The following is a 23683-nucleotide window of genomic DNA, read 5'->3' as shown; positions in this document are numbered from 1 at the left end:
AAGCATTCCAGCAACCTGTCTCCTGGAGTTCTTTTACCGTAAGTCTCTAAAACCAGAGTGACATTGCATGTCAAATTGGTTCCATTTTTAATTTAATACTGTACTCAGTTGTTGTTTTGTATAATCCAAGAAGCTCTTAAAGATACTTTTCTGTCATGGAAATAGGGCAGAACTGTGCTATATTTTGTACCTAGGGAAAATGGAAAACTGTCTTGAGATAGAACAGCAATTGCTATTGTAGCTGCCATGTGATCAAAGGCAGGCTCTAGGCTAGCAAATGGGATCTCAATAATGCTAAAGTGATATCACTTCCCATTCACCCTTCCCTCCATGCCTGCACTAATTTTTTTAGAAATATAATTTCCCCCAGAAATGTTCTGCAGTCAAAAATCTGGGCATATGGATAATGCAAAATCCGAGTAACGTATCAAAGTATAACCACGGGAAATGATTACATGAAGTTAGAAATGAACTTAAATCATTGGGCACGACTAAATATATTGTGGTTGGGGAAGATGGTCATTTTAAAATGATATTAGCAAAAGAGGGTAGACAATTTTACAATCACTTTGCTGGAAAATTGAGCCTTTTCATCACGTAGTGGTGCAATAAAGTGCAAGGCAAACCCCATAGATTGGGAAAATTATGAAATCAATGTTCATAATTTAATGAAGTAACTAGTATTAGTGGGGGTTGCTATTTGGGAGTGGGTTGGTATTTTTTCTTGTTGTTATTTTATGTTGCTGTTATATTTATTTAAAAACAGACCACAAATACATATATTAAAAATAGCACTTCATCAAGAATCTGCCCAAATTTCTTTTCAGAAAACTCTGGGGAAAGAACCAAAAGACACTTGGTAACACTGTGTTTGTAAGCAGCTTTCGTAACAGCTTGAGAGATGAGAATGAAAATGGATGAGCCCTTTATGTGAAATTACGCAACCGTCTCATTGTAAAAGCAGCTGCTGAAAGCAATTGCTGAAAGCATTTGCCAGCTTTTTGATGGGGGGGGCGGGCATGTACATTGTCAAGAGCTCTGCTACGTCAGAAAAGGCTCAGAAGTAGAAAAGGTCGCAGATGGAATACAGGCACAGTCCACCAGATATTTAAAAATAGACTTTGAATGAAGCAAAACAGTTTGTGTTCTGTAGGACCAGAAAAGGAAGTTCCTGAAAAGAGTTTCTTCAGGTAACCTAGTCCTATGAGAGGCTGCATTGTGATAGTGTTCCATAGTATTGAATAGTAAGTTTCTTTCGGGGGGGGGGGAGACTTTAAATATTCAGAGAGACAAAGGTCATTAAGGAAGAAAACAGAGAAACAGTGTGAATCTTCTTGTACTGACTTTCCAGACATCGCCAATCCCTTCAGCTCCCAATTTGTTTAACAGGATGAATTACGACATTAAATCAGGAAGGTGAACCACCAAGATGTTCCCCCACCCACCCACCAACATGCACTGGGCAGTGGCAGACTTTGTTCTACAGGCCAGCCACAGCTCTGCAACTAGAATGCCATTTCTGACCTTTGGGATCCTGAAAAGGAAACATTTAACACCACTTCGCTCCAATCTTTTCTCCAGCTGTGGAATAACTAATGAGTCATTTTGTGTTCCCTCATCAGAAAATTATCTCGTAGCAAAGCCTTATTGAACCCAAAGTCTTTGTTGCTTTCTGATTATGGTTCCTTATTGATGTTAACAATTCCAGCTAGAAAACAAAAGTTCTCACAGTGTTGTTCTCTCTGACACCCCACCTGCACTAAATCATACAGCAACACTAAAACTCTCTCTCTCTCATTCTATTCTTTCTCCTTCCCTCCCTTCCCACAGTTTCTATTCTGTGATGGAGACTTCAAGGCTCGCACCAAGAATGTCAAGAGCTACCATGGACTGTTCCTGTCTGTGATTGGTAGGCAAAATGAATACACTGTTCTAATCAGACTGGATATAAATAGTAAATAAGGAAACTCTTCACTTGATCAACCTTTGTCTTGCTGCACTTCTCAAGGCAAACTGCTGACCTAAAAGAACCTGGGCTGGAAAGTATACTTTCCCGTTCTGGATTGAGTAATTGCTTTCCATTGCCCAAGCCTGGCTTTTATATCCTGAGGTTGCTGGATACAGATTGCTATTGTGTGTTCCTCAATAAATAACTAAACTGCATTCACAATATAGCTGGTTGCCTGGGGCACTAGGACTAATAAAAACTGTATGCTTCTTTTGTCTTCTGCTGCCATCTAATTTTTGTTGTTGTTGTCACCTGTCTCAAGAGACAATGGTGTGCACCTCCAGGACTGAAGTCAAGCTGCTGGAGAATCACAGTGCTTGCTGTGGCTGTGGAGACCAGGAACTCATAGCTGATGCCTCCCATGTCATTTTTGCTGTGTTGTTAGCAGCACCAAAGTTACCTCCCTGGGGCGCACGCCTGGGCAGTGCATATGGAGGTCCTTGGCTGCCTAGACAACAAGACCTACCCACCACCCCGTCTCGACCTCGCCTGCTACTGTAGTCCAAAGGAAAGCAGACACAGAGGATCAGTTTCAGGAGCAAATGGCATTTGGCACCAGCTTAGCTTGCAGGACTTACTGGAAGATGCAGCACAAGATGCAGTCCAACCATCTTCTGGATGCCGCTCTGTATTTGTGTAGGGTTTATGCCTTAACCATCTACTACAAACTGAGATACTCATGCAATTTAATGATGACATTTTAAAAAATAGCATCACTGCTACTATGAAATGGCCAGGTTAGTATTATGCAAATCCTCCTCTGCATAGAAATTTATACCGTGATTCCATGGCCTTTTGGATATCACTTTTTGTGGGGAGAAGGGTCTTATCAGGGGGGCTCAGGCCAGAGAGGAGACAGTTTCTTGATCAGCTGGCAGGTAGAAATCAGACAGGCTGCTGGTGCAGAGGATACTTGGTGGCCTCCATTCGTAACAAAATGGCCAGATTTAAGAAAGGCAGTAGATTTGGGAGCTGTGCATCAGTCAGCAACCCTGGGTTGGCCCCTCTAATGCTGTATGACTTCCTGAACCAGGAGTATTAAGGGCTGTGGCATGCGTATCCCAGCTGGAATTACCTTTAGCTGCTCCTCTGACCATCAGGCCTTGGATTGCGCCAGGAACTCCAGTCCAACTCAAGTTTAATCACTGTGGCACCTGATAATGCTGGGGAGAGCAGCTTTCATATGCTTGACCTGTCTTCCTCATTCAAGAATGACTGCAATGGAAAATCCACGGGTATTTGAAAAGTCGAACATTACCTATCATGCTATGATAATGGTTCAATATTTGCAATCCCAACAGATTTTCCAGGTGGCATGACATCTGATGTAACTACTACACAAATAATACCTTCCTTTATCTAATTAAGCGGCTTGAACATAAGGTGAGGTTGGTTGGTGCGTCTCTTCATTACAGAGGAGAACAGTAGGAACAGAGCGAAAGTCTGAACAGGTTTCTAACATTCAACATGAACAAATATTGATCTTGCATGTTAGACAGAAAGGTTATCCCTTTGATGTCCGAAGCCAACCAAATTGGACAAGCAGTAGAAAGAAGATCTGAGCACCTAAGATCAAGGTCCCCACTTTGCCTGAAACTCTTCACCTGACAGTGATCAATCTGTCTTTGATTCTCATTCTCCAAATTCTCATGGTACTAAACTAACATTGTACAAATTTTGTGCTAAGACCTCTGAGGTACTAAGACATGTGAATGCCATGAATAATGCAAAACCAATATAACTGTTACTCAATTGAAAGGCCATGTGGGAGGAAGCAAAGATTAATTTTATACCATCCAGTGGCTATGCTGGTGGCTAAAAAGCATTCAGATGCAATCAGATTAGAAATCCTGAAAACACAGATAAAGTTTTAATTTATCAGCAAAGACTTTTTGCTAATTAAAAATTTCGATTCAAGGTAACAGACATTGAATAAGGGTTATTACCATTATTGCCAGTCCAGGAGAATGCAAATGTGATGCCTGATAAGGAAGCAATGTTTCTGCTGACAGAAGTGCTTTATACTTCAGTGATTGGAAGGAGGACATTCTGTTACGTTCTTAAAGAAAATTCATGAACACTAAGACTATAAAAAGGTATCAGTCATGATAGCTACATACTACGGTACATCCAGAATCAGAGCCAGTTGCTGGGGTACACCAGTGAGAGAGGGCTTTTGCTCCCATGTCCTGCTTGTGGGATTTCCAGAGTTATCTGGTTGGCCACAGTGAGATGATGATGGACTGGATAGGCCTTTGGCCTGAGGCAGCAGGGCTTCCTTAGGAAAGGAAAAAGAATATTACAGAAGAATCACAACCCACCCTGAAGGATTTTATGAACTGGGGAAGCAAAACTGGGGATTTTGTGAACTGGGGAAGATGCCTGTTGTTGCTGTTTAGTCGTTTAGTCGTGTCCAACACTTTGTGACCCCATGGACCAGAGCACGCCAGGCACTTCTGTCTTCCACTGCCTCCCGCAGTTTGGTCAGACTTATGTTGGTAGCTTCGAGAACACTGTCCAACCATCTCATCCTCTTCTCCTTGTGCCCTCAATCTTTCCCAACATCAGGGTCTTTTCCAGGGAGTCTTCTCTCCTCATGAGGTGGCCAAAGTATTGGAGCCTCAGCTTCACGATCTGTCCTTCCAGGGAGCACTCAGGGCTGATTTCCTTAAGAATGGATAGGTTTGATCTTCTTGCAGTCCACGGGACTCTCAAGAGTCTCCTCCAGCACCATAATTCAAAAGCATCAATTCTTTGGCGATCAGCCTTCTTTATGGTTCAGCTCTCACTTCCATACATCACTACTGGGAAAACCATAGCTTTAACTATATGGACCTTTGTCGGCAAGGTGATGTCTCTGCTTTTTAAGATGCTGTCTAGGTTTGTCATTGCTTTTCTCCCAAGAAGCAGGCGTCTTTTAATTTCGTGACTGCTGTCACCATCTGCAGTGATCATGGAACCCAAGAAAGTAAATCACTGCCTCCATTTCTTCCCCTTCTATTTGCCAGGAAGTGATGGGACCAGTGGCCATGATCTTAGTTTTTTTGATGTTGAGCTTCAGACCAAGAGATGACTAGTAACTGCCAAATATGGATGCAGGCAGGCCACTGGGAGCAAGCATAGCTGCCTGCATCTCATCTGTGAGTGAAACATTAATGGAACACCTGGGAAATTGTTGCCAATGGGCTTCAGCGACCCATAAGGACATTATATTCCTATTATATGCCAACGCTCCCAAACTGCAGAATGCAAAAATTAATTCATTATGCAAGCTTGGTTGGGCAAAGCATATTGAAATAGGAAACAGCCATGCATATGAAACAGCATATTTAATTTGCTGAAATAATATTTAATTAAGTTACTTAGCATGCATACTCAAGTCAGAAATACAATGTCACAGGACTGACAATTAGACTGAAACCAAATTGTGGACATCCGGTGCAACCTTAAGCAGCAAGGTCATTGTTTTTCATTATCCTTCAAAACCATGGCCCTGTTCTGGAAGGCCTAAAGAGAGATGCCATGGCTGTGATACATTGTGAGAGAAGGAAGACATAGATCCACCTTTACTCCTCACACTAGCCCACTGTGTGGCATACCCAGAGTCCCGTTACTGTAGGTAGGGGAAATATGACCAGGATCTCTCCATGCATGATGGTAGTGGATTTCAAAGGTACAGGGCAAGGCTTGCAGCTGTGCCTTGGCAATCCAATTTATACTTGCTCTTTTCCCAACTAAAACAACAGTGACTTCTGTCAAAATTGTAGAGGCGGGTTATTAATTGAGTTGCACACTTTCGTTCTTCTCTCAGTTTTTAAAAACAATATATCACTAAGAAGCAACCCATGACAAATATGAAAACAAAATAATAAGCACCAAACATTAAATTGTCAAGCTATGGTGGGGTGAGCATCTTGAATTGCTGGCACCTGAATTTCAGCACTTCAGCCTCCTGCTGGAGAGCCACAAGAACAGCCTAATTCTAAAAAAAGGCATCTTTTCTGTTTCCAAGCAAACTCTGCTTCCAGTTTGGTCAGCTCTATATAAAAGAGCCCACAGTACACCTGGGTGAGATTGTCATGCCAAAGGCAGTTCCTAAAATGCAGATTGGCTCACAGTCTCTGATACTGACTTGACTCTTAAGTTCAGATCATACCTGCACTACTAATTCTACCAAGGGAAGATCCACACCACACATTTAATGCACATTTAAAGTTACATGACTTCTCCCAAAGAATCATGGCAGCTGTAGCACCCCCATCACAGAGCTGTAATACCCAGCACTCTTAGCAAACTAAGTTCCAGGATTCTTTGCGGGAAGTTGTGTGTGTGAATAATTATGTTACGGATCTGTGCTAAGCCTTGGCTTCTGGTTTGTTTTGGTTTGCCCCACAGACCATTCCAGCATTCTCTTTCTTAGGCTTCCAGGCTACACCTGGCTCAGACACCAACAGCTCTTTCATGCTGCTTATGTCCCAGCGTGGCAATAACAATTTAAAAGAAAGTTGAATGCACCAGCATGCCAGGGGATTCCAGGCTCAAGGTGTCCTGGATGTAAATATATTCATCTCCAGAGTCAACACCACACACAAGGATGGCTTTATCTCAAATCTTATAACAAAACGTTTCAGCATTCAATGTTATCTCTCTCTTCCAGTGTAGACTCCTACTAGAATACATTTAACTTACTGTTGGTATTTTGAAGCTCTAACTCCCATTTGCTACCCATCCTTCTACATTCTCCCATTGTAGAAGATAAACATCTTGATTTTATTCAGTACAACTATAAGAGGTTCTTTCCTTTTCAGGATTTATAACTCTTGCTACTGAATCTTTCAAATCTGGGTAACTGCAGCCCTCTTCTGAATACTGTGCAACACTGAACGTTAGTGCCCTGCAGCCATAGGTTGGGATGCTCACAGGAGCCTAATTATCCACACTGTCAGAGCATCCAAATGCATAGGAACTGTCAGATACAGGTGGGTATAATTTGTAAATGGTACACACTGAGGATATTACTCCAGGCACTAAAAGGGATGTAGACTGCTAAAGGCAACAGAAAGAAGTTTTGTTAAGAAGTGTGGATTCATTCACCATGCCGGCGTGCACTATGACTGAAGCTACAACACATACTACTACACAGCTAGAATACATCTGGTTGGCCACTGGGAGAACAGGATGGTGGACTAGATGGGCCATGGGCCTATGCGGAAGTCTTAAGATATTGGAAGAAGAAGAAGAGGAGGAGGAGGAAGAGAAGGAGGAGGAGGAGGAGGAGGAGGAGGAGGAGGAGGAGTTTGGATTTGATATCCCACTTTATCACTACCCGAAGGAGTCTCAAAGAGGCTAACATTCTCCTTTCCCTTCCTCTTCCACAACAAACACTCTGTGAGGTGAGTGGGGCTGAGAGACTTCAGAGAAGTGTGACTCGCCCAAGGTCACCCAGCAGCTGCATGTGGAAGAGCGGAGACGCGAACCCGGTTCACCAGATTACAAGTCTACCACTCTTAACCACTACACCACACTGGTTTCTACGTCTTGCTGGTAACTTGTTCTTCCTGCAATAGTCACATGGAAGAGGGTTGGCATCAGCCCGTGCCACCCTTGAGCATTTGCCAGGGCCTTGGCACCCTTTCAGGGCTCCCCAGCACTTATTCCTGTCCGGACAGTTAAGAGCTACCATGTCAAAATCCCTGCAATATCTCAGAGCGCCCAATACAGTGCTGCTCCAGTACATTTCAAAACATTTGATTTCCCCCCCAAATTCAACTGCAATCAGATGGGCCCATAAAGGGCGTAATCAAACCTGGTGTCAGCCCTGTACACAAGAGCAATTCCATGATTGCGCCTCTAAGGAAATCATTCCAAAACATTCGCCATATAGTCAAAAGTTACATGGAAAAAGCTAACAATGAGGTTGGTAAGTATATCACACCTACTCACCAAAGCAATTATCACAGTAGCTTTATGAATTTCCTTCATATAAGAAGATTTAGTAAGGATCATTAAGACTGGAAGGATCAAAGGTGTTAAGATTAAAACAAATCTCAAGGTGATAAACCCTATACATAATACTTCACTCTTAAACCATTCTGAAAACAACTTTAACACAATTATCACAAGGACAGCAAGATGCCATAGCGGTAGATAATGGGGCAGGGGATACCACAATTAAATTCGCTGAACTCCCAGACAGAGTCAATGTACTTGTACTCTTGTGATTATTTTTTGCCTCAGTAATTGCAGCAGTCTTTTATACTCCACAAATAATTAAAGTGAAACTGGATGTATTTTAGACATTGGAGGGATTCAGCTTTAGTGCAATTAAACAACTCAGTCAATTTTTCCTGCTTTCATTCTTGAGACATCCAAGAGTGCCTCCCGCTACTCCCTGCACCTAGACACTGATTCCTGCAGACACTACTGGCCTTTGCCCTGTAATGGCCAGCCTTAAAACAGCAGCACATACCATTTCGGTTAATGATCTGTCATCAATGTGATGCGGCTTGATGGTGCTTATATAATGAGAATTCAGGCTTCATGTCTCCTATTGATCCAGCAGCCACAATAGAATGCTTGACTGTTGTATCTGCAACATTCATGCTGGATCAGATATCCAAGATGCCTGGTCTTTAAATGCAAAGCAGAAGAGTTTGGAAGACTAACACAATGCTTGACAGTGAGAGCATTTCTGAAAATACTACGGTAAGAAAGAGGGTCAGACATTAAAAACAACAGGAAGCATGAAAGGGAAAGAGACAGAGATCATTGCTAAGGCAGTCAGACAGGTTCTCCACTAGCCTTTTCTGTCCTGCTGTGTGCTTTCTCATCTGCCTCTATTTACATTTCCCCCCTCCTAGCGGTGGGGGGTGGGGTGGGGAAACCACTCAGGGTTCACTTCCCTGACAAGGACACCTGCTGCTTGAGAAACCTCAGGATGCACGTGGGTAGGAGCAATGATGATAAAATTACATCTACAGCAAGCAGTTCACATATATTTCAGCAAGAGAGGAGTGACATATTAGAGGTTTATACCTTTAGAGCTGCCTAGACTTTAAGCTTTACAGCTTTTGAAAATGCACAAACACTCTTTGTAGGAGTGTTGACAATGCTCTTAAGGCGTCTCTGTATTCTAACTGTTAATCTGTCAAAGGCAAAGCAATATTGAACTATTGTATATGGATTGCCGCACTGAATCAAATAAATGGTCAGTTCAAGCTCATTGAGTAATGTTTTTCAGTCAATGGCCCATTCCAAAGATATTCTGGACTTGGTCTTAAATACCATAAATGATATAGCTGTTTCTCAACTTCAGACAGCAGTTGGGGGCTCACATAACTGAACGTTCTTCCAGACAAGCACATTCTCCCTTCACATAGCTGACTAGCTTGCAAGGACAGGAGTTCTAGCCTAATATTTCCTGCACACTTTATGCGTGCATGGGTGTTTATTTTTAATGGAAGAAAATCCAATCATGTGAGCCCTCACCAGGAGTCTGGAGTGGCCGCAAACCCAAACCATGTTTCCCTCATCATAAACTACAGGTTGCCATCTCTCTCCCCTCATGTATCAATGTATATACCAGTATCTTCCAGCTGAGGACACTTTATGCGTCCAGGCATGGTTCCACAAAAGCTTAGTATATCACAGTATTTCGAGTTTCTAATTTTTATAAAATCTTCAATCAATTTTGCAATTTTTTTTAAAAGTCCTTAAAAATTTCACCAGGATTTAGTACACATTTCCTCCAATATATACATTTTTTGCAGTTTTCACAATACTATGCATTTCTGTATGTTATTTTCACTAACATATGCATTTACATACATACTTTCCCTTAATATACACATGTTTTGGTTGGGGGATTGCATCATAAAATTTGGAATGTGGATTTCAAAAATGATAACTTTGTTTTGGTTCAGAAATGGAGGATTTCTCCTGGCCCTAGGTATCTTCTGTGACTGGCTGAAGTTGCAGACAGCTGTGCTGTGAAGCCAAGACACAAAATACAGCAAGATGCCCAGTATCCTGGAGATGCCAACCAATACTGGCAAAACACCTTGTCAAAACAAAAGCAAAACTGCAAGGCAGCTCATTAAAGAAATTCCAGCATTCTTTTCGTTTCTTATGATGTCTGTTTAATTATCTCTGAAGCTCAGTTCTGGGATTTTAAAATGCATTTTCAAAGTAGAAGTTAATTAAGGTTAAATTCTAAGGTTAAATTCTAAGTAAGTGGGCCTTTGAAATTAAGATGGATAATTAAGAAATCAGGTAGCTTGTGGTGCTGCAGAGAGTGAATTCTCCCTTCCCTTTATCATAACAGCATTTGCTGAGAGATATCTGTTGATCCCCTTCATGGATCAATGCCTTGTCGCGGCGAAGGGGCTTGAATAACTCAGAGAAGCTATGAGCTATGCCATGCAGGGCCACCCAAGATGGACAGGTCATAGTGGAGAGTTTTGACTAAACGTGATCCACCTGGAGAAGGAACTGGCAAGCCACTCCAGTATCCCTGCCAAGAAAACTCCATGGACAAAGACAACAGGCATATAAAAGTTATGACGCTGGAAGATGAGCCCCTCAGGTCGGAAGGCGTCCAACATGCTACTGAGGAAGAGCGGAGGACAAGTACAAGTAGATTCAGAGCTGATGAAGCGGCTGGGCCAAAGCCGAAAGGACGCTCAGTTGCGGATATGCCTGGAAGCGAAAGGAAAGTCCGATGCTGTAAAGAAAAATATTGCATAGGAACCTGGAATGTAAGAACCATGAATAGAGGTAAGCTGGATGTGGTCAAAAATGAGATGACAAGAATAAATATCGACATCCTGGGCATCAGTGAACTAAAATGGAAGGGAATGGGTGAATTCAGTTCGGGTGACTATCATATCTACTACTGTGGGCAAGAATCCTGTAGAAGAAATGGAGTGGCCCTCATAGTCAACAAAAGAGTGGCAAAAGCTGTAATGGGATGCAATCTCAAAAATGACAGAATGATCTCGATACGAATCCAAGGCAGACCTTTTAACATCACAGTAATCCAAGTTTATGCACCAACTACCGGTGCTGAAGAAAGTAAAATTGACCAATTCTATGAAGACCTACAACACCTTCTAGAAATGACACCAAAGAAGGATGTTCTTCTCATTACAGGGGATTGGAATGCTAAAGTAGGGAATCAAGAGATAAAAGGAACAACTGGCAAGTTTGGCCTTGGAGTTCAAAATGAAGCAGGGCAAAGGCTAATAGAGTTCTGTCAAGAGAACAAGCTGGTCATCACAAACACTCTCTTCCAACAACACAAGAGACGACTCTACACATGGATATCACCAAATGGGCAGCATCGAAATCAGATTGATTATATTCTCTGCAGCCAAAGATGGAGAAGCTCTATACAGTCAGCAAAAACAAGACCTGGAGCTGACTGTAACTCAGATCATCAGCTTCTTATAGCAAAATTCCAGCTTAAACTGAAGAAAGTAGGAAAAACCACTGGGCCAGTAAGATACAATCTGAATCAAATCCCTTATGAATACACAGTGGAAGTGAGGAACAGGTTTAAGGATTTAGATTTGGTGGACAGAGTGCCTGAAGAACTATGGATGGAGGCTCGTAACATTATACAGGAGGCAGCAACGAAAACCATCCCAAGGAAAAGGAAATGCAAGAAGGCAAAATGGCTGTCCAACGAGGCCTTACGAATAGCGGAGGAGAGGAGGCAAGCAAAATGCAAGGGAGATAGGGAAAGATACAGGAAACTGAATGCAGATTTCCAAAAAACAGCAAGGAGAGATAAGAGGGTCTTCTTAAATGAGCAATGCAAAGAAATAGAGGAAAACAATAGAATGGGGAAAACCAGAGATCTGTTCAAGAAAATTGGAGATATGAAAGGAACATTTCGTACAAAGATTACCATAATCAAGGACAAAAGTGGTAAGGACCTAACAGAAGCAGAAGACATCAAGAAGAGGTGGCAAGAATACACAGAGGAATTATACCAGAAAGATATGGAGGTCTCGTACACCCCAGGTAGTGTGGTTGCTGACCTTGAGCCAGACATCTTGGAGAGTGAAGTCAAATGGGCCTTAGAAAGCACTGCTAATAACAAAGCCAGTGGAAGTGATGATATTCCAGCTGAACTATTTAAAATTTTAAAAGATGATGCTGTTAAGGTGCTACACCCAATATGCCAGCAAGTTTGGAAAACTCAGCAATGGCCAGAGGATTGGAGAAGATCAGTCTACATCCCAATTCCAAAGAAGGGCAGTGCCAAAGAATGCTCCAACTACCGCACAATTGCGCTCATTTCACACGCTAGCAAGGTTATGCTTAAAATTCTACAAGGCAGGCTTAGGCAGTATGTGGACCGAGAACTCCCAGAAGTGCAAGCTGGATTTCGAAAGGGCAGAGGAACCAGAGACCAAATAGCAAACATGCGCTGGATTATGGAGAAAGCTAGAGAGTTCCAGAAAAACGTCTACTTCTGCTTCATTGACTATGCAAAAGCCTTTGACTGTGTCGACCACAGCAAACTATGGCAAGTTCTTAAAGAAATGGGAGTGCCTGATCACCTCATCTGTCTCCTGAGAAATCTCTATGTGGGACAAGAAGCTACAGTTAGAACTGGATATGGAACAACTGATTGGTTCAAAATTGGGAAAGGAGTACGACAAGGTTGTATATTGTCTCCCTGCTTATTTAACTTATATGCAGAATTCATCATGCGAAAGGCTGGACTAGATGAATCCCAAGCAGGAATTAAGATTGCCGGAAGAAATATCAACAACCTCAGATATGCAGATGACACAACCTTGATGGCAGAAAGTGAGGAGGAATTAAAGAACCTTTTAATGAGGGTGAAAGAGGAGAGCGCAAAATATGGTCTGAAGCTCAACATCAAAAAAACCAAGATCATGGCCACTGGTCCCATCACCTCCTGGCAAATAGAAGGGGAAGAAATGGAGGCAGTGAGAGATTTTACTTTCTTGGGCTCCTTGATCACTGCAGATGGTGACAGCAGTCACGAAATTAAAAGACGCCTGCTTCTTGGGAGAAAAGCAATGACAAACCTAGACAGCATCTTAAAAAGCAGAGACATCACCTTGCCGACAAAGGTCCGTATAGTTAAAGCTATGGTTTTCCCAGTAGTGATGTATGGAAGTGAGAGCTGGACCATAAAGAAGGCTGATCGCCGAAGAATTGATGCTTTTGAATTATGGTGCTGGAGGAGACTCTTGAGAGTCCCATGGACTGCTAGAAGATCAAACCTATCAATTCTTAAGGAAATCAGCCCTGAGTGCTCCCTGGAAGGACAGATCGTGAAGCTGAGGCTCCAATACTTTGGCCACCTCATGAGAAGAGAAGAATCCTTGGAAAAGACTCTGATGTTGGGAAAGATTGAGGGCACTAGGAGAAGGGGACGACAGAGGACGAGATGGTTGGACAGTGTTCTCGAAGCTACGAACATGAGTTTGACCAAACTACGGGAGGCAGTGCAAGACAGGAGTGCCTGGCGTGCTATGGTCCATGGGGTCACGAAGAGTCGGACACGACTAAACGACTAAACAACAATCTGTACAATATGTTCCCATTAATCTGTAGATAGTACCCATACCACTTTTAGCCTTTTTCCACCTCAGCCTCTCTTTTGAAGTTCTTGCTTTTTCAGCAAAAGGGCCATGAAATTACTTTCAGTTCCCACAGTAGAAAGTCAACATGGAAGCTGAATTTTGGTTGAAGCATAGGCATTTCTTCTGCCTTGAATGGGACAATCAGCACACAGCATGCAAGTTTGTCTGCCCATGGCAGCATTTGCCCTGATGAAAATAGTTTGTTGCATGCTGCTAACCAAATGTTCGGTTCAGATTGCCATGCATCTCTCCCCAGGGGAAAGATTATTCCTTCATGTGTACTTCCCGTGTTTAGTGTGCTGCCATTGCCCAATATTTTATGTCGGTATTGACTACAAGAAAAATTAAAACACATATTTGTGAACACGAACATCACATAAGAAGAAAGAAATCACAGGCTCTATTAGTAAAATTCCTTTCTTGCATGCAAGCATGATCAGGAATCCCCACAATTTTGCTGTGTAGAATGAGTACAAACCTCAGGGGAAGAACTGTATAAACAGCTAAAAATTAGAGAAGCATTTTGGAAACATAAGTTAAGTACTTTGTTACCAAATGGTTGAAATGAAAATATGGACTGGAAAAGGACAACATATACTGTTTCATGGATTGATTTAGTTAATACATATTTCTAGCTATTGCTTGTGAGTTTTTGGCTGCGTACAAAATATTGGGATGGTATGCATTGTATGTATATGTTTGCTATGCACTGGAGTTTTAGCTTAAATCCACACACAACATATTAAATATGGACAGAATGAAACTCACGTACAGTATAGGAATATCAGTACTGCATCACTAAGCACTTCATCCTAGTTTAGATCAGGTGAACTATTATTATTAAGAGATATAAAATAGGCTTATATTTGAGGATGGACTCAGAACAGTGTGTGTGTGTGTGTGTGTGTGTGTGTGTGTGTGTGTGTGTGTGTATCCATGAAATTAGGAGATTAAAGTTTAACTTTCAATTTTTAAATAATTTACATTGTAATAATTTAATGATATTCTTACAGGGGCTTGCATACTGCTGAATTGCAAAAGATTTACACATTCTTTCATACTGAACCTGCAGCATGCCACATAAGCAAGCCCAAAAATTGTATTATGGTGAGATTGGAAGATAGTTTTTATGCTACTTTAAATTTTTCAGAGCTGAAATGTGTTTGGCAAATGCAGCTTTTGTAATCAATGCATCACAAGGATTTGAACAATATCTTTGGAAATGTTGTAAAACCATGCAAGATCAACCTGCTATTAATGCATATTCTATTGACTTTTATCCAAACATTGCTTTAAACAGAATTCTGGCATACATGCACTAAAGAAACATATTAAGTTCATTTAGACCTTGACTTCATTTGTTTATTTTTATTACCTATGTTCTGCCCAAGCAAAGGTATTATCCAGCTACATTTAAAACAAAACAAATCCTTGAAAAAGAGACACAATTTGTACTCAGAATCTGAGGCACAAAGACTAATGTTTTTATGTCTAGCTCCTTCTCCTGTTAAGGTACAAATTGGGGTCAAACTGTGAGCACCTCCCCCAGCAATTAATTCCAGTTATCTGTAGCTGAACCAAAAGAGGGTTTCTTTCAATGCCAGTTTTACCTTTTTTTTCTTATTCTGCAGTAAATTTAAGATGCTGACCACTAAAGACCAGGACCCACTTCTGTCAACAGTGAAAGAACATGTTTTCCACAGTCCTGGGCTGAGAACTCAGAAATATGGAAATACCAAAGGCTTTCCTCCAACCTCTAGTACTATTTATAAACCAAATGACTATTAAATGTAAGGCAGAGTCATTGCGGACCCACTTGCAGTGACCCCTCCCCCAGGGAGCAAGGCCTAACCTATGAAGGTGAACAAACTGGACTTGACTCGCTGCTCCAGGGGGACAGGCTCGCCTTGGAATTTATTGAGTAGAAATGGACCTCTTGATTATCAAGAGCGGTGTGCGTAAGTTCCTCTTCAATGGCACCTGGGCAGGTTATTTGGAGTCAACATCCACCATACCCCTGGCGGTACACCTGGGACCCCCACCGTCTCCACCATAGCCTACCACCCAAGGACCCTAGCTGGTTCCACATCTGGCTGAGTTGGCTTAACAACCTAAAATCATAGCAGTCAAGAAAATTATGGCTCTGACTCACATAGAGCTTTTCAAAGGTCACTTTTAAAAACAGCGGGGCACCAGATTGACACCAAGTGGTCTTATTTTTTCAAGCACCCCTCACAGCAACACTTGTCTATTCCCCTAGTTTGTTTTGGGGTGTTGCTTTACGTTGCTACATTTAATGCTTTGCTTCAGGCAGAGACTTGCACTGAGTGGGTTAAGGTACCCTGCAATAAAACCTAGCAAGGGCTTCCTTAGCTCCGATCACATTAAATAAGCCAGCAGGAGAGAGAAAAGAAAGCACATCTTCACCTAAACACAAGATTTAAAGAATTCTGTGTCATAGTAAATGGCTATGGTTACTACCTTCTATTGATTCTCTGGGTTGGCATGTTTGCTATCAGTCAATCCCTGAGTCCAATCCCTGTAGCACCTTTTTCCTCTGTGGAGACCCTGGACAGTGTGGTGTAGTGGTTAAGAGCGGTAGACTCGTAATCTGGGGAACCGGGTTCGCGTCTCCGCTCCTCCACATGCAGCTGCTGGGTGACCTTGGGCTAGTCACACTTATCTGAAGTCTCTCAGCCTCACTCACCTCACAGAGTGTTTGTTGTGGGGGAGGAAGGGAAAGGAGAATGTTAGCTGCTTTGAGACTCCTTCAGGTAGTGATAAAGCAGGATATCAAATCCAAGCTCCTCCTCCTCCTCCTCCTCCTCTTCTTCTTCTTCTTCTTCTTCTTCTTCTTCTTCTTCTTCTTCTTCTTCTTCTTCTTCTTCTTCTTCTTCGCATCACCTGCCAGGGGCCATAAGAGACTGCCGCTCTTGCCCTCAACACACACAAACCCAGCATATTCCCGATAATATTCTAATGTGGTGCAGATTTGAAAGTTGTTTTCCTAGTTGAAGTATGGGAAAGAACAAAAGAAAAAGTGATAGACAAAACCCCCTGGTGGATATCTCCCCTAGAAGCAAATTCTACTTTAAAATGTAATAAAAAGGAAGTGTGGTTAACTTATAGAGAGATAATAGAAAGTACAAATGGAAATACTAAATTAAAGGAATATGAAGAATTAAAAACAAAGGGGGTAAGTTGGCCAGAGTACTTTAAATTGAAGGCAACACATGAAAAAGACATAAAAACAAGGGCGGTTGGAAATAAAACCACAAGATTTGAAAAAGAAGTTCTTCATAATAATGAAAAAATACTCTCTAAAATGTATAGGCTTTTAGATAATGCAGAGCCAGAACAAGAAACAAAAAATAAGTATATATGTAAGTGGGAACAAGATATGGGGATTGAAATAGATTATAATGAATGGAAAAAGTTCTGGAGGAAAAACAAACTTCATAGCCTGTTACTCGTTAAGGGAGAATTTCATGAAAATGCACCATAGATGGTATTTAGCTCCAGACAGGATAGCGAAAATGAATAAAGCTACCAGTAATAAATGCTGGAGATGTTACAATATGACTGGCACTCTATACCACATGTGGTGGACTTGCCCAAAGATTAAAAAGTTTTGGGAAATGATACACGAAGAGACACAAAAACTAATAAAAATGTCTTTCACCAAAAGGGCAGAGTCTTATCTATTAGGAATCTTATATAATGATATCCCTTGTGATAAAACCAATATCTTTCTATATTGTTGTGGTTCCTAGAGAAACAAATCCTGCAAAATTTAGTAAAAGTCATTATCAAAAGCTTTCTTGTTGTTCAGATAAAAGACATGGTGCATTTAAATTGATGCATCTTGACTTGAGTGCGATGAAAACTCATGTTTCATTACACTCATTGCTTCACAAACCTGCTGCTTAGAACTGGAAGGAACTGAAACCTAAACCTATAATTAGTAATTGTAAAATACAGGAATCAATCTAAACTAAGATGAGTACTTAAATTCTGTACAGTATGGAATGCATTCAATCATGCCCTTCACCATAGTGCTGCTTATGATTTAAGTGTCCAAATATTTAGATATAATAAATTCATAATGGCTGCACAGATTTACCAGTTTGCACAGATGTATCATTTTTTTCACTGTATATTCTCTTCTGTAGCTGTGGATGTTTTGAAAACAGCAGCTATCAAAGAATAAATTACTGCTTACTGAAATAAATCTAGATTTCATGGCCGGAGGCATTAATGTTTCCAAATACCAGTTGCTGGAAACTGCAGCAGGGGAGAGTGCTCCTGTGCTTGGGTCCCACTTGCAGTTCCCCCACAGGTATCTGATTGGCCACTGTGAGAACAAGACATTGGCCTGGACAGGTCATTGGCCTGATCCAACAGACTCATCTTATATAGCTGACTGGTGGCCAAGTTATTTCATCAGAGTATGACACAAAAAGGCATAGGCAGTCGCTGACTACATTTTACCCCAGATAAAAAGACTTGGTTTTGCTTCTTTGGATGAGCACTGAGACAACGAAAATGTCTCCAAATTTTGTCACAGAAAATGGCACAAGTCTCAGTTCACAGCACATCTCATTAGTTACTGTTTGGGGCTCCCATTTGTGTGTGCGCGTGCAAGATCTTCCATCAGCTCCACCCAACTTGGGAAATTGCCAGACTTCTGGCACTGCCGCCATGGCGAAAAGTAGAATCATAGAATCATAGAGTTGGAAGAGACCACAAGGGCCATCCAGTCCAACCCCCTGCCAAGCAGGAAACACCATCAAAGCATTCCCACGATAGTGGACGCCAGCCATGCAGTTAATTAAGGATAATCTGGGAGTAATTATCCTTGCAAGCCCCTGCCCCCAGGTTGGGGAGGGGAGAGCTTTCACTCGCAGATTGTCCAATAACTGCCTCTAGCTCCAATGGAATGTGGGGTCAGGGTCGCAGAGTGCATAGCACTGCATGTATTGGAAACTCTGCAATGCGGTCGCCATGAGTGGAGGTACTTCTGTTTCTTTTAAGATGGATCTGAATTTGGACTTAAGAAACAGACATGCTCTGGATGAAGGAGAAAGATAACCTGCTAAAAGAATCAGCCACTGAGTGCCAAGGTTTTGATCTGGAGAGGACTCTCATTGTAATTGGATTGCTATGTAAGTGAAGGGGAGCCTTTGCTCTCTTTTTTCATTATATTTGCTATGCTATGATTTGGCAAGCCTTCACTGAAGAACTAATTACTGTAATTAATTACTAATGGAATGAAATTATTAATGGATTTCAACTATATATGGAATGCATGAGGGATTCAACAAGAACTTTATAATTTTCTTTACGGAGTACTTGAAGAAATAGGCTGTGTGAAATACTGTGATGATTGGTGACACGACCTACTAAAGAGGGCTCTAACTGTGATTATGGGTTTGGCGAGACACCAGCTGGTTAGAAAATTGGAAAGGATCAAAAGAAGACAAATGCTGGAAGTATGCCAGGAGTCACGGCCAGACGCTGGAATACTTTTGGTTTTGGAAAGGCAAAATGGAGAAGTTGTGGCGTAATGAGAATTGAGTCCTTGAAGGAGGGGGAATGTTGAAGAGGACTGATTTATTACAACATGAAGGAAAGGATGAATGTAAACAAATATTTCACACAGAAAACTACAGGATATAAATTCCCTTTGCACGTTAATGGATCTGGATTTGTAAAATACGAATGAAAGTCATCATACCAGTGGCTGCTAAAACAAAGGATTAAGATCGGAATTGTTGTATTTGGACTAATTAAGAGAATTGGAGCAGGACCAAGGAATAACATCAACTTCTGATATACACAGGAAAGTCATCCAAAAATGTTGAATTCGGAACTGATTGATTGGTTCTTCTGATTGTATTATGATTTGGTATGATTTGGTATTGTATTAATGTGGCCTCCATTGGACTGTTATCAATGAAAAATTAAGAAAAATTACTTTAAAAAAACGACTTGGGGAATTGCCAGGGATTATGGAAGTTGTAGTCCAGAAACTTATGGAGGCCACTGTTGCTCTTCCCTTTTATAGATCATTAGCCAAGCTCTTTCTTCAGGGTTTTCCCCCTACCAATGTATCCATGTGCGCTTTTCTCTTTTCATCTGACAATATATTTTACTAGGAGATAATCCTGTCTCTTTTATAAATCCATTGCAAGATATCACATGTAATCACATTTTTTAGCTGGCGGGTCTACAGATAAAAGCAGAAGAAATGAAGAACTCGAACCCACAATCCCAAGAGGAAGAGAAAGCAGGTGTGTTTGGGAGACATATGAAGATTAGCACAGGACAAGAGACAGAAGAGACTTGAAATATGACAAAAACACAGGCCTGAACATACCTTAAACAAAATCAAACAAGAATTGTCACTATATATGTCAATCTCAATCTGCTAAGAAGTCTCATACTTTACCTTCATTCTCTCTCTCTCTCTCCTAACCTGAATGTGAGAAATCCCAAAATGAAATTCTGCTGCTAACACTGTCTAGACAAAAATAATAATAATAGAATGCCCCTTTCCCACACTAGAAACAAACTGAGAAATGAAGACACATTAAGAAAAATATATGTCACTTAATACACCCATTTTGGATCACTCAGCAACACAGTGTTTTTACAATGCTGACAAAATCAACATTGTGAGGTCCAATAAAGGACTCGGCTATACAGCTGCAAATTAAACATTTTAAATGTGTTGTAAAGTGCAATATACAAATGTGACACTGGATGGCAACAGTGAGCTATGCCAAATTCAATGTATTTTTTAAAAATAAAAAAGCATTTTCACAGCTTTTTAAAAAATATGTATGTACCAAAGATTCTAAAGGTAAAGGTAAAGGGACCCCTTGACCATTAGGTCCAGTCGTGACCGACTCTGGGGTTGCGCGCTCATCTCGCATTATTGGCCGAGGGAGCCGGCGTACAGCTTCCAGGTCATGTGGCCAGGATGACAAAGCCGCTTCTGGCAAACTAGAGCAGCACATGGAAACGCCGTTTACCTTCCCGCTGTAGTGGTTCCTATTTATCTACTTGCATTTTGACGTGCTTTCGAACTGCTAGGTTGGCAGGAGCTGGGACCAAGCAACGGGAGCTCACCCCGTCACAGGGATTCGAACCGCCGACCTTCTGATCAGCAAGCCCTAGGCTCAGTGGTTTAACCACAGCGCCACCTGGGTCCCTACCAAAGATTCTAAGCATCAACAAAATCACTTTTGAGATACGGTATGCATGGAACATTTCCTTGATTTCTGACTCCAGCTCTGATAGTATCCTGAATTCAACAATTTTCACCTCACAGTCTTGGGATTCTATATCACGTGTACATTCAAGGGAGGTTTTCCCCCACCCCCTGCAGCTTTACCCAGGAGGTGGCAATGCTTCACAAAATTGCTAACTATATTCTGAGTCATCCATCTCTTTTAGGCAAACTAAGCCTGCTGTGCTGCTGTAAAATCTACCCACAACACAGGCCATATTTACATGTGCCATTTTTGGAAGCAATTGGCTTCCTCAAGTCACAGAACCTCAAGTCACAGAACCTAGAGTTTCCTCATCAACCAAATAAATACCCTGTTGTTGTTTTTTGACACAGAGATCAGCATAGCTGGAGAGACCTTTACATTTTTTCCAATCCCTTAATGGTGTCTCTCCCCCAGTTGTGACTCATCATCATGACTTCCAGTGGCCACAAGCACTGGAAGTCATAACACATGCAATTTTAAACTTCAACACACAGTTTTGACACATTATGATGAGCCCTTGAGGAAAAGGGGATCCATACTTTTGCTCCAAGACTTGCTTCTTGTCTTATTCCAATGACACCTTTTTTTTAAAAAAAAAAAATGTATTCTGCTATTTAACTCTCCGCCCACACTTGCCCCAGCTCCAACCCTGCCTCCACAGTTTTAGGTAAGCAGAGTGGACCACAGATCACAATTAAACCAGTCTCTATTATCAATTCCCAAGTAGAATTTACAGCCACACAGGGACCTAGCAAACACCTTCTTCATCAGTTCAGGAAGCTGAGAAAACCAAAACATAATTGCTCTCTGATGAAGCAGTGTGCACAACAGGCATTCCTGAGCAGCTATGTTCGATCGTTAAAGAGTCTCCAGCTGGGAGGAGGATGGATGGAAGCCTGCATGATGAAGCAAGCTTTTCGCTGTTCAGTGGAGTTTAATCTTAGTGCCTCAGCATTTCCCAATTTAATATAAATAGGCCGAAGATACACAATCTACTCTGTTCCCTTCAAAGTTTTATGCCTCAGCCATCATAGCAACTAGTGTCAAGTAAAAAAATTATGGTCATGAGCCCAAATATTTGCAGGAAGGTTGGCAACCTGCAGGTAACCCTACAAACCAGGAATAACCCTTTTGTTATCTCAGCAACAGTAAGAAATCCCCATGCCCGTGATCATTGAGATCAGGTGTCCCAATGCATCCCCCCCCCATGGAACCTGCTCCAGCCATTCTGTTTAGCCCATGCTGAGACTAGACAGTGGCACTGTACCCTTTCCCCCCGAAAATAAGACATACCCATAAAATAAGCCATAGCAGGATTTCTAAGCATTTGTGCAATATAAGCCATACTCCGAAAATAAGCCATAGTGACAGGCGCAGTTCTGGAGGGCGCCAAGGAAGAGGCGAGGCTGGACGCGTCATAAAAAAACAAGACATCCCCTGAAAATAAGCCATAGTGTATCTTCTTAAGGAAAAATAAATATAAGACAGTGTCTTATTTTCGGGGAAACACGGTACCATGTCTCTGGTAGGTGCCAAAGGACTTTGCAAGGAATTTAATCTTGGCAGGACAATCTACTTTAGTGTTAACAAAATGCACATGAGTCAAGTACATCCAGGTGAACCATGTTACTAGATGAGATATCTGTGGTATCTGTGGAGACATTCCTTTCCCCTGACACTTCCACTTTTAACAATACTCCTCTGCACTCATATGTTCTCCCTTTCCTCTTGTGCTCCACCATAGATCCCCTTCGCAGGATACCTCTTTCATACCTGTTGCCATACTGAGAACACCGAGGAAGATTTGAGTGAGGGAAGGTCCATGGCTAACGCACTGAAATGTGCACATGGCAACTCTTCTAAATCAGGCCATAGCCCTGGCTACTTCAGTACAAAAAATCCTTCCCCGCTCCCCGCATAGTAGATGAAAACAGAATTATCTTTGCTTTATTCTCCACCCAGTTTTGAACAACCACTCACCTTAGCACATGTGTAGATCCATTTATAGTAGTTGTGGAACAAGGGACTGTTTGCCCTAAGATGGAAGGCCTTCGGTATCGTTCATCACCACAACACAGGATGATGAGGAAGGCACGTCTGAAAGACTTGTTCAAGAATGCATAAAGGAAGGGGTTCAATCCTGAATTGATGTATCCCAGCCACAGGAAAGCAGTCCATATCTTTGCAGGAACTGCATAATCTATGAAAGGGTCTATTACATTTGTGATGAAGAATGGTGCCCAGCATAAGCAGAAACACCCCATGATTATACAGAGGGTCTTGGCTGCTTTAGTTTCCGTCTTCATACGGTGAGTGCTGTGCTGGTCAGGGTGGTGTGCCCTCCCATCTGTCGGGGCCCCTGCACGCTGAAGAATCTGTATCTGGTGAGCATGCTCCCTGGCTGTAATGTATATCCGGTAGTAGGCTAGCACCATTAGCAGAAACGGAATGTAGAAGGCAACCACAGAGCAGGTGATAGCATAGGGCTTGTTGACCATAAATATGCAGTAAGTTGAGTTGGACATACTGTTGAATTGCTTTTTCTCTACCTGAGGGAGATGAACAAAAAAAGCAAAGAAAGACAAGGACATATTATAGCTTCTCTGATCGTTAATTGTCTTCTCTTTGCTTCATTTGCCCATGTGTGGAATGAAAAACAACACTGCTGAGAATCTGGAACTTTCTCCACCAACCCTTGTGCCTATTTCTCATTTCCCAGTTATCCCGTGTCTTTTTTTTTTTGTAACCGGCAGAACCCACACTTCGGA

At 41.8% G+C, this 23683-nt stretch overlaps 1 protein-coding gene across 8 annotated transcripts in view; it reads right to left on the bottom strand.

Annotated features, from left to right (window-relative positions):
* Positions 1-23683, bottom strand: part of HTR4 (5-hydroxytryptamine receptor 4) — a 173207-nt gene that overhangs the window by 36543 nt on the left and 112981 nt on the right. For all 8 annotated transcript variants that reach the window (XR_009557164.1, XR_009557162.1, XR_004691944.2 and 5 more), the window contains one exon: positions 22896-23464. Coding sequence is in view for 2 of the 8 variants with exons in the window: in XM_035105230.2 (XP_034961121.1) it covers positions 22896-23464 (569 nt within the window). In the remaining 6 variants the exon portion in view is untranslated. The remainder of the gene's footprint in view (positions 1-22895; positions 23465-23683) is intronic.

Source organism: Zootoca vivipara, chromosome 2, assembly GCF_963506605.1.
Source record: "Zootoca vivipara chromosome 2, rZooViv1.1, whole genome shotgun sequence".
Classification (NCBI taxonomy): Eukaryota; Metazoa; Chordata; class Lepidosauria; order Squamata; family Lacertidae; genus Zootoca; species Zootoca vivipara.
The sequence above is the reverse complement of the archived record's forward strand: the minus strand, read 5'-3'. Positions and strand labels throughout refer to the sequence as shown.